The 15,736-nt window shown below is 34.6% G+C and overlaps 3 protein-coding genes across 3 annotated transcripts; all 3 read right to left on the bottom strand.

Annotated features, from left to right (window-relative positions):
• Positions 1–920: 920 nt before the first annotated feature.
• Positions 921–5,690, bottom strand: LOC123227790 (monooxygenase 2-like). Its single transcript, XM_044652921.1, has 7 exons — positions 5,486–5,690; positions 5,248–5,394; positions 5,057–5,125; positions 4,802–4,967; positions 4,492–4,720; positions 3,847–4,403; positions 921–1,579 (listed from the first exon to the last, which is right to left on the bottom strand). Exons 1-7 carry the CDS (start codon positions 5,557–5,559, stop codon positions 1,010–1,012), a joined length of 1,812 nt encoding a protein of 603 aa, XP_044508856.1. The 5' UTR covers positions 5,560–5,690; the 3' UTR covers positions 921–1,009.
• Positions 5,691–7,219: 1,529 nt separating this feature from the next.
• On the bottom strand, positions 7,220–9,962 carry LOC123227332 (monooxygenase 2-like). Its single transcript, XM_044652094.1, has 6 exons — positions 9,761–9,962; positions 9,511–9,657; positions 8,970–9,038; positions 8,663–8,828; positions 8,344–8,572; positions 7,220–7,953 (listed from the first exon to the last, which is right to left on the bottom strand). The coding sequence occupies exons 1-6, from the start codon at positions 9,835–9,837 to the stop codon at positions 7,391–7,393; spliced, it is 1,251 nt and encodes a 416-aa protein (XP_044508029.1). The 5' UTR covers positions 9,838–9,962; the 3' UTR covers positions 7,220–7,390.
• Positions 9,963–11,075: 1,113 nt separating this feature from the next.
• Positions 11,076–13,727, bottom strand: LOC123226705 (monooxygenase 2-like). The gene is made up of 6 exons (XM_044651241.1): positions 13,484–13,727; positions 13,244–13,390; positions 12,759–12,827; positions 12,486–12,651; positions 12,049–12,277; positions 11,076–11,839 (listed from the first exon to the last, which is right to left on the bottom strand). The coding sequence occupies exons 1-6, from the start codon at positions 13,558–13,560 to the stop codon at positions 11,286–11,288; spliced, it is 1,242 nt and encodes a 413-aa protein (XP_044507176.1). The 5' UTR covers positions 13,561–13,727; the 3' UTR covers positions 11,076–11,285.
• Positions 13,728–15,736: the final 2,009 nt, after the last annotated feature.

Below are 15,736 nucleotides of genomic sequence, written 5' to 3'. Positions count from 1 at the left end.
TGGATGACACATTCCTGCCACCAGGATGACGAAAATAATATTTTCTTATTTAAAATTAAATTTGATTAAAAATTTTAATAATATAATAATATCTTTATTCTCAATTAATTTAAAAAAAATAAAAAAAAGTAACATTTTATTAAACTTCAACGTTTTATACATTTGACAGGAATTCAAATTCAAACTTTACTATTAAAAATTAATATACTCTTGTTTTACTAGTTTTGCTAATCTTTGAAGTTTTATATGTTTTATTTTTTGCCTTAATAGAATGTATAAAATATGAAATAATTAATTAGTTTAAAAATGGATTGGTTCAATGCAATTAAAATATTGAAAATAATATTAAAACTTTGAAATTTTGTATATTTACTACTTACTAATCTAAAGCCTTCATAAAATCTCGATAACAAAATTTTCATAGAATTTTTAATAAAACCATTTGGTTTTCTCTCGAGAACTTACATTCATTTATACTACAACATTTGAAATATTTTTGAAACATAATTATTATAAATTTTGATATCTTTACAAGAATTATTGCACAAATTTTGTAGCTTCGCAGGGAACCTTGAAATAATGCACCCCTTGTGCAATTTTATAGGCAAATATTGTAGAAAGTCTTTGATTTTGCATATAAACCTTTGGTTATGTTAAGAATCTGTCAAAGAACTTTTTAACATTTTGTGGTCACTGTAGGAGTTTTGCAGAAGAATTCATTTCATCAACTTATTTTGATTTAACTTTGACAAGAAACATGTCTTTTCTTTCTTTTCATATATAAAATCATATTATTATAATTACAAAGGATGATTTTAATATTGCTTCAAGGTTTTCAAAGGGGGATTAGGTTCATAATATTACTGCTAGCAGTAGTTATTAAAGTATAAAACAAGAAACCTAGGCAGTGAGGTTGGTTCATATAGTATTGAAATTATAGGCAGTAGCTACCAGGAACATTTTGACTTCACACTTATACTGACCTTTTGATGCTCCATCTGATCGGCAATCAGGAAATGATGAGCTTCCCACAGTCAAACTCAGCTCTCTTAATCAACAATCCAACAAGAAATGCAGAGAAAATCTTGTCTCTCAAGAAGGTCATGATCTTCCCTTTACTTTCCTGCATAAAACCAACTACATAGGCTGTGCTGACGAGCTCAAAGCTTCTCCGTCTTCTCTCTTTTGCAAAATTATTCAATCCCATTTCAATCATCCTAAATTCATCCTTGTCTAATTCACCTGCAGCTGTTTCTCCTACCTTCCTTTGCTGGGTTTTAGTTAAGGCTTCTGCAATACACCTGGCTAAAACAACGCCATCTTCCAAAGCTGAACACCCTCCTTGGCCAAGGTCTGGTGTCATAGGATGCAGTGCATCTCCAGCCACACAAACATTGCCTTTGGTAATGTTTCCCCACAGCACCTCCCAGGGGTGCCTGTATCTTAGTGGTGAGGATATAAAACTATCCAGTGCAGTGTTTTCTAAAACAGCCTTAACTTTGTCAGGTAAGTTATTGAGCATGCTCAACACAAATTGCTTCATCTCAGCTGGATTGCTTTCAAGTTCTTTATCTACAGGTTACATAGAAACATTTAGTAATAATCATAATTTACTATGATCAATACTGTTTTCCCCAAAACTGTGGAGACCTGCTTACGGAGAATTTTTTTCCCCTTTCAAAGAAAAGAAGTCCAAGGCCTTGTGGAGTTAAAAAGTGTTGTTTTTTCTAATGCTCCATTTTTTTAACAAAAAATAGGTGAAGATGTTAAGCTATTTATGAGATAGATTTCGATTCTTAGCATCTCAATTAATTTGGCCTTCAAGTTTTCTTATGGATTGATTTTATATATATTTTACATCTTGTATTTTTTTAAGACTCTGATGTGGGTATCTGATTCGCTGTTATAATTCACTTATATCATCTATACATATAATTTTGTTTCCTATTTTTATTTATTTTCTTATCGAAAATAACTTCGTAATACAAAAGAAAGGGACACGAATTTGGCTCGAATCTAAACACAAATTCTAACTATTAATTTGAATTATAAATTCAAGTCAAACTAAGTCAAAATTTTAAACTATTGATTTAAACTATTAACTTAAGTTGAACCGAACTAAATATTTCTTATTCAAGTTTAGTTCGATTTAAAAAATGAGTAACTCTTCTAATTTGAATCAAGGAATCCAACTCTATCTAATAGATAAATTCAAAAGTTTTATTACATATTATAAGTAAAATGTAAAAGTATATTTTGAAAATTTTGATAAAAAATTTGGAAAATACCAATTTTACTCTTATATGATAACATATCAATTTACACAAATAAATATAAACGCTGCTAAATTCGACAAATATTAATTTTCCCCAATTAGGTAAAATATCAATTTTACCCTTATGTAATTAAATATCAAATAACATTGCATGAAATAATATTTATTTAAGGGAGAAGGACTATTTCCCACCCAACTTTTCATGTGTTCTTAAACTACCATCCACGACAGATGGAAATCCACTTTTTCCACCCATAAGCCGTTAATATGGATGATATCAGTTTGCATAAAGGTAAAATGTCTATTTTACCTTTATTAGATGAAATGACAAAAATACCCCTCAATTTAATCTGCAAAATTCATCCCAAAATTGATGTGAGGGTTTTACAATTCACCCCCCTTAGGTTTTATAAACTAACGTTTCACCTTACCTAAAGTTTTTAAACTTTGAAAACTAACATTTTCACCCCCAAACCTAGGGTTTCCATATTTTTCAAAATACAACCGCCCCCCATAACTTTCAAAACTAGCATTCCACCCACATTCTTCAACTTCATCTTCCGACATCGTCACCGGCCTCCTCCTTCTCCTGGTACGACGGCTGTGGTGTGACGAAGAGACGGAGATCTCTTCGTCGCACCACCACCGTGCGACGAAGAGGTCTCTCTTCGTCGCTCCACCCAGACGACGAAGGATGACACTTTGCCATCCTTCGTCGCTCGTCGCGTCGTCCTTTGTAGTCGGAGATGGGAGATCGGTCGAATACGTCGTTTGTCGATGGTGGCCGGAGAAGGAAACAAACCCCAAGGGTGAAATTTAAACTTTTCAAACTTTGAGGATGAGTTAGTTATTAGTTTTTAAAACCTGGAGGGGGGAAACGGTAAAATTTTAAAGTTTTAAGGTTTTAAATAATAAATGACGATTTTGCCCTTATCCCTTACTGAAAAATTGGACGGCAGTTTGGTCATGGGTGGGAAAAGTGGATTTTAATTTGTCGTGGGTGGCGGTTTAAAAACACATCAAAAGTTGAGTGGGAAATAGTCCTTCTCCCTTTATTTAACTCTAACATGTCAAATATCTAATAACCTCTATATTATAAAATATCATTTCACCCTATACATAATAAAATATCTAATAATACTCTCGTATTGATACTTTTTTGTGATACTTGATATTTATATAAAAGAGGTAAAAAGTAATTTTGGTATTAAATTAAAGATTTACTCATATCCATTTAACACTAAAAAATAATAATAATAAATTTCATTTTGGTACATGAAATAATATCCCATAATCTATTTTGATTTATTTCCCACCATGAACTTTAGTGTAATTTAATGGTCTAACAATTTTTGTAGTTTAATAATTATTGGTTAAGCACTTTACAAAGAAAAATGGAGTCTCTTTCATTCTTCTGCTTTATGATAAATGGAATATGAACTTTAGTTCAGCTTCGAGATTCCAGACTTGATGATATATGTAAGAAACATGAAAGTTCGCAGTAAAAAAAACTGATGATTCAAATTATTCATAAATCAAACTATTCATGTTTCTTAAAGCTGCAACATTCAAGAAATGGTGAGCTTTCCACAATCAAAATCAGCTTTCTTACTCAACAAGTCAGCTAGATATGTAGATATGGTGTCTCTCAATAAGTTCATAATCCTCCCTTCACTTTGTTGTATACAACCAACCACAAAGGCTGTTGTGATGAGATCAAAGCTTCTCCATCTTCTCTCTTTGGCAAACTTCTTCAGTCCCATTTCAATTCTGTTAAACTCATCCTTCTGCAATTCACCTATGGCTGATTCTTCAATCTCTCGGCTAGACTTTTTCTTTAGGGCCTCTGCAATGCACCTGGCTAAAACAATGCCATCTTCTAAGGCTGAGCACCCACCTTGGCCAATGTCTGGTGTCATGGGATGAAGGGCATCTCCAGCTACACAGACATTGCCTTTGCTAATGTTTCCAAATAGAAGTTCCCATGGATATCTTGACCTTAGTGGTGAGCATATTATACTGTCCAGTGGAGTGTTCTCGACAACAGCCTTTACTCGATCAGGAAAGTCGTGAAACTTTTGCAACACGAATTGCTTCATCTTAGCAGGATCATCCTCTACTTCTTTATCTACTTGGAATGAAAAATCAAGAGCGAGATGAGAAATCTGAAAATATAGCAACATCAAGTTATATGCAAGAGTTGAAAAGATCATTGCCTTGGCTGGATGGACACCAAGTGAAAAACCAGTAAACAGTCTTATCATCACAAGGGAGGAAACCGGATCGAATGCCTTTTCCAAAGAACTGCGGGAATCTGGGTTCAAAGCCATGACTGTCCTTGAACTCTAAGAATCCCCTGATGGAATTTCTTCCTACAAAAGCTGGTTTCTTGAAGGCAAGCCATTTTGCCACCACTGAATTCACTCCATCACACCCAATCAACACCTTTCATCCACAAAGTGATGTAAGCAGGGAGATTATGGATCTTATTCAAAATAATTTTACCAATTTCATTTCTGTTTTTACCTTGGTCTTGATGATACTTCCATCAGCTTGATGCAGCAGCTTGAAGAAGCCTGATTCCTCTACAGAAACCACCTTTGAGGAGAACCTGATGGTGCCACTAGGGAGTTCCCTTGCAAGTGCTTCCAACAACAACTTCCTTCTCACACATCTAACTTCATTTTCTCCACTGCATACATATCACAGACTATTAAGGCTCCAATGGATCTACTAATTTGCAGTGTGTTTTAGCCAAATAAAGAAGAAATAATGACTCACTATTCGCGTTTGACCTTCAAGGATATCTCTGAAGAGGGTTTTCCTGATGTAGAGGAGGTAACTATTATTCTGCATCAAGTCATCAGTAAATTTCATGCCAAAAATTTTAAGAATGTCAGCAATTGTTCATAATTTTCAAAACCAACTTCAGGCACCTCAATATAAATGAATTAAGAGGAAGAGCATCTCACCCTTGTATGCGTAGATGTTGTTGGCGAAGAGAGTCACCAATTCCAAGAGCATCCAAGGCCCTCCAGGCATTACTCCAGGTTGAGAAGGCAAATCCAGTGACCCTCAAACTCTCTGATGATTCCAGCACCAAGCTTCTAATTCCCAGCCTGCAACTCAAAACTTAATGGTCACATATTATTACAATACACATTAATGAGTAGTAGACCTTGTCTTAGTATATAGGTGAATAAGATATGCCTGTGAAGTCCTAAAGAAGTTGTGAGGCCTGCAATCCCAGCTCCGACAATCACAATATCTTCCACTTTTTCCATTTAATCTCTGGCACTAAAGTAAAGCAAATTGAGTAGAGGGTTGTGAAATATGATAGTAGAGAAGGATAGGATAAGAAGACTTATCTAAAGAAGAAAGTTTGAACCATTGTGAAGAAAATGATCAATTTGATGATGGAAGCTGAACGTATGCTCTGATGCTCTAATTTAAAATGGTAACAGACATCGATCATAGCACGCACGCCATGCTGCATTTATTTAAGGAGACGTTTGGTTTGAGTATTTTAAGATTACTTTGGTAATTTATTTTTTATTCTCTTATTTGATTTGTTAATAAAAAAATATTACAGTAATCTCCTATTACCAATGCTAACGCGGTAGGTAATATAGGTGATAATCTGATTACCACTTTCACTTTAGGTATTTAAAGATTACCGAGGTAATCTTGATTTTATTATAATTATATTATTATTTATTAATTTTTTGAGACAAAAATAAATTTATTTTTTTATGATAAATAATATAAAAAATATTTTAAAATAATTATATTCAAACGCATTTAATTAAAATAATTTAATAGTAATCTTTTATTACTTTTAACCAAACATAATAATTATTTATACCTATCAAATTTTATCAAATATAGTAATCATTTATACCCAGTAATTTTTTAAGTAATCTATTTTTAAGGTAATCTTTTTATTTTGGTAATAAAATATTACTCAAACCAAACACCCCTTAAAGGTAAAAAAACATTTTCCCACACTCAAGGTTTGGCCGGATAACACCTTCCTGCCCCCAAGATGACGAAAATAATATTTTCTTATTTAAAATTAAATTTGATTAAAAAATTTAATAATATAAAAATAAAATAATAATAATTTTACTATCTATTTATTTTTAAAAAATAAATAGATAGTAACCTTTTACCAAACTTTAACGTTTTATACGTTTGACAGAAACTCAATTCAAACTTTTTTACAGAAACTTAATTCAAACTTTTCTTCCGAAAGTTTTAATGCTCTTATTCTATTAATTTTAGGAGGTCTTATATATTTTATTTTCTGTCTTAATAGAATGTATAAAATATGGAATAATTAATTAGTTTAAAAACGATTGATACAATGCAATTAAAATATTGAAAATAATGTTAAAACTTTGAAATTGTGTACACTTACTATTTACTAATCTAAAGCCTTCATAATATCTAGAAGACAAAATTGTCAAAGAATTTTTATTAAACTCAAATGATAGCTAGAAAAAATGTTTGATTTTCTCTCAAAAACTTACATTCATTTATACTACAACATTTGAATTATTTTTGAAACATAATTATTACAAATTTTGATATCTTTACAAGAATTATTACACAAATTTTGTAGCTCCACAAGGAATCCTGAAATAATGCACCTCTTGTGCAGTTTTATAGGCAAATATTGCAGAAAATCTTTGATTTTGCATATGAATCTTTGAATCTGCTAGGAATCTTCAGCTTTACAAATATTGTTTTTGAAAATTGGCCTCGTGCGTCAAAGAACTTTTTGACATTTTGTGGTCATCGCAAGAGTTTTATAAGAGAATTCATTTTATCAATCTGCTTTGATTTAACTCTGACAAGAAACATGCCTTTTTTTTTTTTCATATATAAATTCATATTATTATAATTACAGAGGATGATTTTAATATTGCTTCAAGGTTTTCAAAGGGGGATTAGATTCATAATATTACTGCTAGCAGTAGTTATTAAAGTATAAAACAAAAAACTTAGGCAGTGAGGTTGGTTCATATAGTATTGAAATTATGGGCAGTAGCTACCAGGAACATTTTGACTTCACACTTATACTGACCTTTTGATGCTCCATCTGATCGGCAATCAGGAAATGATGAGCTTCCCACAGTCAAACTCAGCTCTCTTAATCAACAATCCAACAAGAAATGCAGAGAAAATCTTGTCTCTCAAGAAGGTCATGATCTTCCCTTTACTTTCCTGCATAAAACCAACTACATAGGCTGTGCTGATTAGCTCAAAGCTTCTCCATCTTCTCTCTTTTGCAAAATTATTCAATCCCGTTTCAATCATCCTAAATTCATCCTTGTCTAATTCACCTGCAGCTGTTTCTCCTACCTTCCTTTGCCGGGTTTTAGTTAAGGCTTCTGCAATACACCTGGCTAAAACAACGCCATCTTCCAAAGCTGAACACCCTCCTTGGCCAAGGTCTGGTGTCATAGGATGCAGTGCATCTCCAGCCACACAAACATTGCCTTTGGTAATGTTTCCCCACAGCACCTCCCAGGGGTGCCTATATCTTAGTGGTGAGGATATAATACTATCCAGTGCAGTGTTTTCTAAAACAGTCTTAACTTTGTCAGGTAAGTTATTGAGCATGCTCAACACAAATTGCTTCATCTCAGCTGGATTGCTTTCAAGTTCTTTATCTACAGGTTACATAGAAACATTTAGTAATAATCATAATTTACTATGATCAATACTGTTTTCCCCAAAACTGTGGAGACCCGCTTACGGAGAATTTTTTTCCCCTTTCAAAGAAAAGAAGTCCAAGACCTTGTGGAGTTAAGTGTTGTTTTTTCTAATGCTCTATTTTTTTAAACTAAAAATAGGTGAAGATGTTAAGCTATTTATGAGATAGATTTCGATTCTTAGCATCTCAATTAATTTGGCCTTCAAGTTTTTTTATGGATTGATTTAAGTGTCTGATGTGAGCATCTGATCCACTGCTATAATTCACTTATATCATCTATAAATATAATTCTGTTTCCTAAAAAAAATATGATGAAGCCAACACTTTTTTAAGAAGGGATCATTACCTTGGCTGGAGGGCCTCCAACTGAAAAACCAGTAAACTGTTTGATCATCACAGGGGAGGAAACCAGATTTAACCCCATCTCCAAGGAACTCCAGAAATATGGGCTCAAGGCCATGACTGCACTTGAAATCCGAAAACCCCCTGATGGCAGATCTTCCTGCAAAAGCTGGTTTCTTAAAGCCAAGCCATTTTGCCGCCACTGAATTCACTCCATCACATCCAATCAACACCTTTCACTCACAAAAAAAAAAAAAAAAAATCCAATAACCATGTTGATAAGTTCAATACTGTATTTTCTCTGAGCTTGCATAAACGGTCACCTTGGTCTTGAGGATGCTGCCATCAGCTAGATGCACCAGTTTAAAGTAGCCTGATTCCTCTATAGAAACCACCTTTGAGGAGTACTTGATGGTGCCAATTGGCAGCTCCCTTGCCATGGCTTCCAGCAACAACTTCCTTCTCACACATCGAATTTCAGGTTCACCACTTCGTTGCAAGACAACAGCAATGATAATCCTATAAATCTGCTGATATGCAGTATGTTTTAGCCTAATAAAAACAGAAGTCCATTTAATCATCTGCATTATTTGGCTGGCACTATAACATGTTGTTACGGTATGAGCTTACTATTTTCCTTCAGACTTCAGTGATTTCTCAGAAGGGGGTTGTCTTGATGTTGTGGAGGTAACCACCATCCTGCACAAGACTTCTTCAGGCCAGTTTCATGAAAAAAAACAAAAAAGGACAATACATGATTATCATAATTCTTCGAGCCCTATTATTAAAGATGGTGGATAGGGATTTTTGTGATTACAAATGTTTAGTCTGGACTCACTTTTCTAGGATGATAGCCTGAGTTTGAGTCAAGGTGAAGGCGCTCTAAATCCTTCTAATAAAGTGGAAAACAAATAAATTCAAACATCACCAAATAGCTTCAAGCATAATGTATGAAGATTGTAAGCTTAAGTAGGATAAGAGATAAATCGTAATATAGGTTTGATTTAGTGTTTATGAAAACAACTGAAATTCCTATAGGCGAAAATTTTAATAAAATTTTGTGTTTTAGTTAATTTTTCGAGTTAGAAACGTTAGTCCTGATTTGAAAAGAATTATGAGTTTGCACCTGTGGATTTTCATATTTATATATTCAAGGTGAGGTTTGAGTTACCCATGGATCTGTTGATGCTGTTGACGAAGTGAGTCAGCAACGCCAAGAGCATCCAAGGCCTTCCAGGCATTATTCCAGGTTGTGAATGCAAATCCAGTGACCCTCAAACAGTCTGATGATTCTAATACTAAGCTTCTGATTCCCAGTCTGCAACACACTTTTTTGTTAACGGAATCATGCATAAATTTCCCTCAATCATTCATACGCAGACATTGTTCTATCTATTGGCCGTATATCTATACAACAATACCTGTGAAGTCCCAATGATGTTGCCAGGCCAGCAATTCCAGCCCCCACAATCACAATATCTTCAACTGAAGCTTCCATGTTCAATATTTTTGGCTTTTTCTGGTCAAGTAGTGGACACTAGGCAGAATGGTAATTCGTAAATAGACAAGGAGGGCATGAAGTTTTCAATCATATAAAGCAATGTCAATGTGCAACAATTCAGTAACTTTACTGGGTCTGCGATGCCCTTGGATACCAATTCCAATAATAGATTTTTAAAAGAGAATAAAAAATTGAGAATGATACAGTAGCAGTTCCCTCCAATCAGATAGTAGCAGAATACCTCAACTAAATACTAAGTTAAAACTGATGGTGACCAATATTGCTGTTTATAATTATAGATTGAACCGGTCCCATTAACTGCCTTCCTGAAATAGTACCTTCCCTGCAAAAACCATAACAATGAAATCAGCAGCAGTTTTTTTTCTCATTTGTGTAAACTAAATAAAAATTAGATGCAGAGAACTTAGATTAAAGATCACGTTTCAGATTTCTCCTTTGATATTGCATAAAGCACAAAAGTCAACATTCTTGCAGATTTCTTGGCCTATTAATATTAGTAACTAAGAGTATATTAAAGTAATAAAACTATACGTTCTTTTTTTTAATATACAAATGGGTACATATTTGATGTGTATTATTATGTGATTAGATAATTTTGAATTAAAGATAAAGTAATACTCAGCCACATGTTAATACATATAAGTATATAACTATTTATATACTTAAAATGGGTACACATTTAATAAAAGAATGCCGCCTTTTTTACAAAATTTTTTGAACTTAACATGAAGAGACTGAGTGTCACCAATCATGCAACACTAGGACTCTAGAAAGCAAATTAAGGCCTCTATAATTGAAGGAAGATTTTAAAATGTGAATTTTTTTGCGGGCCAGGAAGTTGCAAAGAGACTGAAAAGATAATCCTTTCATCAAAGTGGTAGTCTTGTAATGTAAGTTTATATTTAAGAAGCTTTCAAGTATATCGTTGATTTCTAAGCTGCCAAGTACTTCATAGATCGCCAAAGGAAGTCATCATTTTCATTGCCTGTAAAATTTTTTCCTTCTCTTTCCAAATTTTATTTGATAGGCCTTGCAGCTTGGATCCTGAAGCTACAACACTATAAAGCGGAAGATTGTTACTCTAGAATCCTGTTCCTAAAGCTGTATTTTATTTAAAAGAAAAAAGGAAGAAGTACAGTAATATAGAATGTGAGCTATTGTTGATAAATTAGGGAATGAAGTAAAATATAACCAGAAGTAATAAGTACAGCATATTGAATTGCAATAGAGTAAGAGCCAGCTTTTTACAACTCAATAATATATACATTCCTATTGATTTCTGAAAGAAAGATATGCTCTACATCTTCTATAGTTTGAAACAAATTCATTTTGATTGTACATTCACAGATAGATATTGACTTGAATAATTTCTTTATTAGGAGAAGCTTTCTTTTTTTCTCTACCATGATTAGAACCCGTTGTATTCAAGAAATGCTGAGCTTTCCACAATTGAAATCAGCTCTTTTCTTCAATAAGCCAGCGAGAAAGACAGAAAGAATCTTCTCCCTGAGGAAGTTGACTATCATCCCATCACTTTGTTGTATCAAACCAACCACATAAGCTGTGCTGATAAGCTCAAAGCTTCTCCACCTCCTCTCTTTTGCATATCTTTTCAGTCCCATTTCAATCTTCTTATATTTCTCCTCATCTTCAGTGGTTCTATCTTTAGTCTGTCCACCTGTTTTTTCATTTAAGGCTTCAGCAATACACCTGGCTAAAACAACACTGTCTTCCAAAGCGGAACACCCGCCTTGACCAATGTCTGGTGTCATAGGATGGAGGGCATCTCCTGCAACACAAACACCACCTTTGCTAATATTTCCCCAGAGCACTTCCCAGGGCTGTCTGTATCTTAGTGGTGATGCTACAATGCTGTCTATTGGAGTGTCTCGTACAACAGCCTTGATTGGATCAGGCACATGAACATTGCTCAACACAAATTGCTTCATCTTTGCTGGGTTGTCCTCCAGCTCCTCATCTGCAAGTAATGAAATTTCAGGAATGAAAAATGCCAGGAAATGCCAGCTTAATGCAGTTCTGATTTTCAAACAACTTTTTTATGATCAAGGTTTAAGGATGACATGATTTGTCTAAATTTAGGCTTAAGTTCCAAATATTACCAAATAATTTTCACAGGTTAATCTAAGAAGATAATACTTCATTAGGAAGGAACGGTTCATTAATTGCCTTGGCTGGAGGGAGTCCAAGTTAAAAACCAATATACAGTCTTATCATCACAGGGGAGGAAACCACATCGAATGCCTTTCCCAAAAAACGCCAGGAATCTGGGCTCAAAGCCATGACTGCCCTTGTAATTAGTATAGCCTCTTATGGCAGATCTTCCAGCAAACGCTGGCTTCTTAAAGCCAAGCCATTTTGCCACCACTGAGTTCACTCCATCACACCCAATTAACACCTTTCATTCACAAGGCAATACAAATAATAAAGTTAAAGATAAGAAATCATAGACAATTAAGAAATTTATAAAATTTAGGTCAGCTCACAGAGAAACAATGAGCCACTATTGAGATTTATGACAATTTGGCCACGATATAAATATCACCTAACAATTACACTATTCAGTTATCCGTAATGTAAATACAAAGAGTTAACTCAATTTTTACCTTAGTCTTCAGGACAGTTCCATCAACTAGGCGCACCAGCTTAAAGTAGCCTGATTCCTCAATAGAAACCACCTTCGAGGAGTACCTAATGGTGCCACTTGGTAGTTCCCTTTCAAGTGCTTCCATCAATAACTTCCTTTTCACACATCTGATTTCATGCTCTCCACTAAACATCATATATACCCACAATCTCAATGTCTATCCACAGAGAGAGAGAGAGAGAGGCAGGGCAACCAAAAAAAAAAGACTCTGATCTTAATATGCATATCTTACTATTTTCCTTTGGTCTTTAGTGGTTTCTCTGAAGGGGGTTCTCCTGGTATTGTAGAGGCAATTGCTATCCTGCAAACTTACATAGTTGTCAGCAAATTTCCATGTCTTGAAAATATTATTTTTTGCTATATATACAAAATTACCCAAGAAATTACTAAAACAGTAATATGTTGCATTATTAAGAAAGACAAACTGCCCTCATGGTGACTTATCATCTCATCCCAGCTTGAGGAATTGGCTTAATTCGATGAATAACGAAGAGAACACAGTTACAAATACACCCCAGGTGAAATATAACCTCCAATTGTAATTCTTTCAAACTGAACTCGTTCATTGATTTGTACTCTTGAACAGATATCAGAAACTCTTACTTGATAAAGGTAACATGTTAAAACCACTAAAATAAGATATTTAAATTCTTTACCCTCAATACAAAACATGCATGTAGCAGTATTAGTAAGCAAGGTGAGTTTTAATTAAGTTACCTATCAATAAGTTGATGCTGTTGGCGAAGTAAGTCAGCGATGCCAACAGCATCCAAAGCCTTCCAAGCATTAGTCCACGTTAAAAATGCAAATCCTGCTGCCCTCAAACTCTCTGATGATTCCAAAACTAAGCTTTTGATGCCCAGTCTGCAAAACAAAACTTGTCAAATATCCATTTAAAGTAAAGAGAAATTCCATTACATATATGAGCCTGCACAGTACACTTGTATCATTACTCGCCTGTGAAGTCCTAAAGAAGTAGTGAGGCCTGCAATTCCAGCTCCCACAATCACAATATCTTCAACAACTTCCAGCATCTTCAAATTAAGACTAAATGAGGAAGCAAGAGGGTTGTGTAAATATTAGTCTTTTCACACTAAGAAAGGTGGTTTTGGAGTAGAAACATAGATAATGAGCTAAAAAAACAATAGGAAAGAAGCAGAATGGTGATGAGATGAGTGAGGATGACAAGTCTGGCATCGTGTTTGATGGTGACAAAGGATATTTTATTCGTAAGCTCTTATGTAAATATACTAGAGCCAAGCAAGTAAAATTAAATTATTTGACTGAACAGTTGCTGCTTATGTTGGTAACAGTAATTTAATTAGAGACTTTCTTCTTGTTATGTAGAACAGATTTCTCGTACATTTGAATGGCTTTGATTTTGTAATTTAGTAAAAAGAGAAACCGGAGTTAGTAACATTTTCTCGTTCAAAATCTAAAGCATTGGGGGATTTAGTATTGTATAAATACTTAAATTATCGTATTATCCTTGTATTAAACCATCATTTTCCTCTTTCGATTTCTTCCTACTTTTTCTTAAGTCCTTTTCTATTTCTTCCTCTTTCACCCAGATCAACAACAAAAAATGTCTCATTCCCAATGGAGCGATTAGCAAAGTTAAGCTCGTATGTGGGCATTAGTCTTACCGCATGAGTCTTACCGCTTAGAGAACAACGAGGGAGTGGTGAGGGTCTCAATGAGGCACACAAACACCGCATCATATGTGTATTGGGTCAATGGCCACATGTTGAATACGAGGCAACTGAGGTTCCACTTCTTTGAATCCTATTGAGTGGTTTCAGGGATCTCAAGGTCGTTTTGTTTTTCGCAATCCCTGCTCAATATCTCAAATCTTCCACAAATTTTCAGCCACTCGACTCTCTTTCCTCAACACAAAGCGGTGTTTTGTGGGGATACCATTAGGTAGGGTGATGTGAATGCGACGTGCAGTGAGGGCATGTAATGAGCTTGGGTATTGGGGGCGAGTGGACTGCGATTTCTGGGTGCTCCCCTGCGATTTGGACACTAATATTCAATGAATGAATAGGGCAATAATAACTAACAATTGCTTTTGAATCGCTGAAATTAGGAGTTTCAATGTTTTGACATTTAAATCAATTCTTTCCAACATTGACAATGAGGCTCAATCCAGCTAATCTAAATGTATATATATAGTTAATTAATTATAAAAAAGGTCATCCCTTCATTTGTCCATTTGGAATTACAATAACTACTACCACCGGCAAAAATGTCCCACACAAACTGCCTCTTTCTATTCTCAACTTCCATGAAAGACAACAGTATCCTACACCCTCCGGCCATTGCTTCATGCTGCATCTGGATGGAACAACGGGATCATAATCTTATCTGCTGTCTGGAAATTTAGTCTCGAATGTCTCTGGCACCTGCACGCAAGGAACAACAATGTATTTTTTTTTAATTATTATTTCTTTAACAATTTGGAATGTGTGAAAAGATCAAATAAAGTTGAGCAAAATGTTATCACCAAGAATGTTGCAGTGATCATCTTCCCTGCGAACCATCTTCCATGAAGAGCACGTTGTGCATTCATTGCAGCTTCAGTATTTTCAAATCGCAAGTATACAAAACCAGCACTATTCCTGTTTACAGAGAAAAAGGAAAAATGAAATGAGCAACAATGGTTAAGCATCAGAAACATCAAATGATTTGAGTATTGATCGCACTTCTCAACAAAAATGTGCTTCAATTTTCCAAACTTCGAACATTCTCCTTCAACATCTTCTTTGATATCCACATCAAAGTCTTCATATGTCTGCCACATTTCATACGTTAATGCATAACCAATTAAAAGCATAAATAATGTGTCTGTGTGAGAGAGAGAGAGAGAGGAAGAGAGAGAGACACAGAGAGATTTCCAAATGCTTACTAACCTCATTTTTCGGATCAAACATATTCTTCAACAGAATGCATTCACTTGGAACACTGATTGTATCAATAATAGGAATGCTAGCAGTGGGCACTGGGAGATTTGTGGCAAGTTGTCCAGGAAGAGTAGGAACAGAACCTTGTAAAAAAGCAGGAACAAGGGAAGACACCACAGGTGAAACTCCATCAACTGGTGCCACTGGCAGTGTAAGGCCTGTGCTATTGATAACAGAGGCGCCTGGTGAACCAGTTATACTGAAGAAAAAGGTAGCGGATGTAAGAACACTCGGAAAATATTAGAAA

The sequence above is a fragment of the Mangifera indica genome, chromosome 10, assembly GCF_011075055.1.
Source record: "Mangifera indica cultivar Alphonso chromosome 10, CATAS_Mindica_2.1, whole genome shotgun sequence".
Taxonomy (NCBI): domain Eukaryota; kingdom Viridiplantae; phylum Streptophyta; class Magnoliopsida; order Sapindales; family Anacardiaceae; genus Mangifera; species Mangifera indica.
This window is presented reverse-complemented; position numbering and strand designations above follow the sequence as displayed.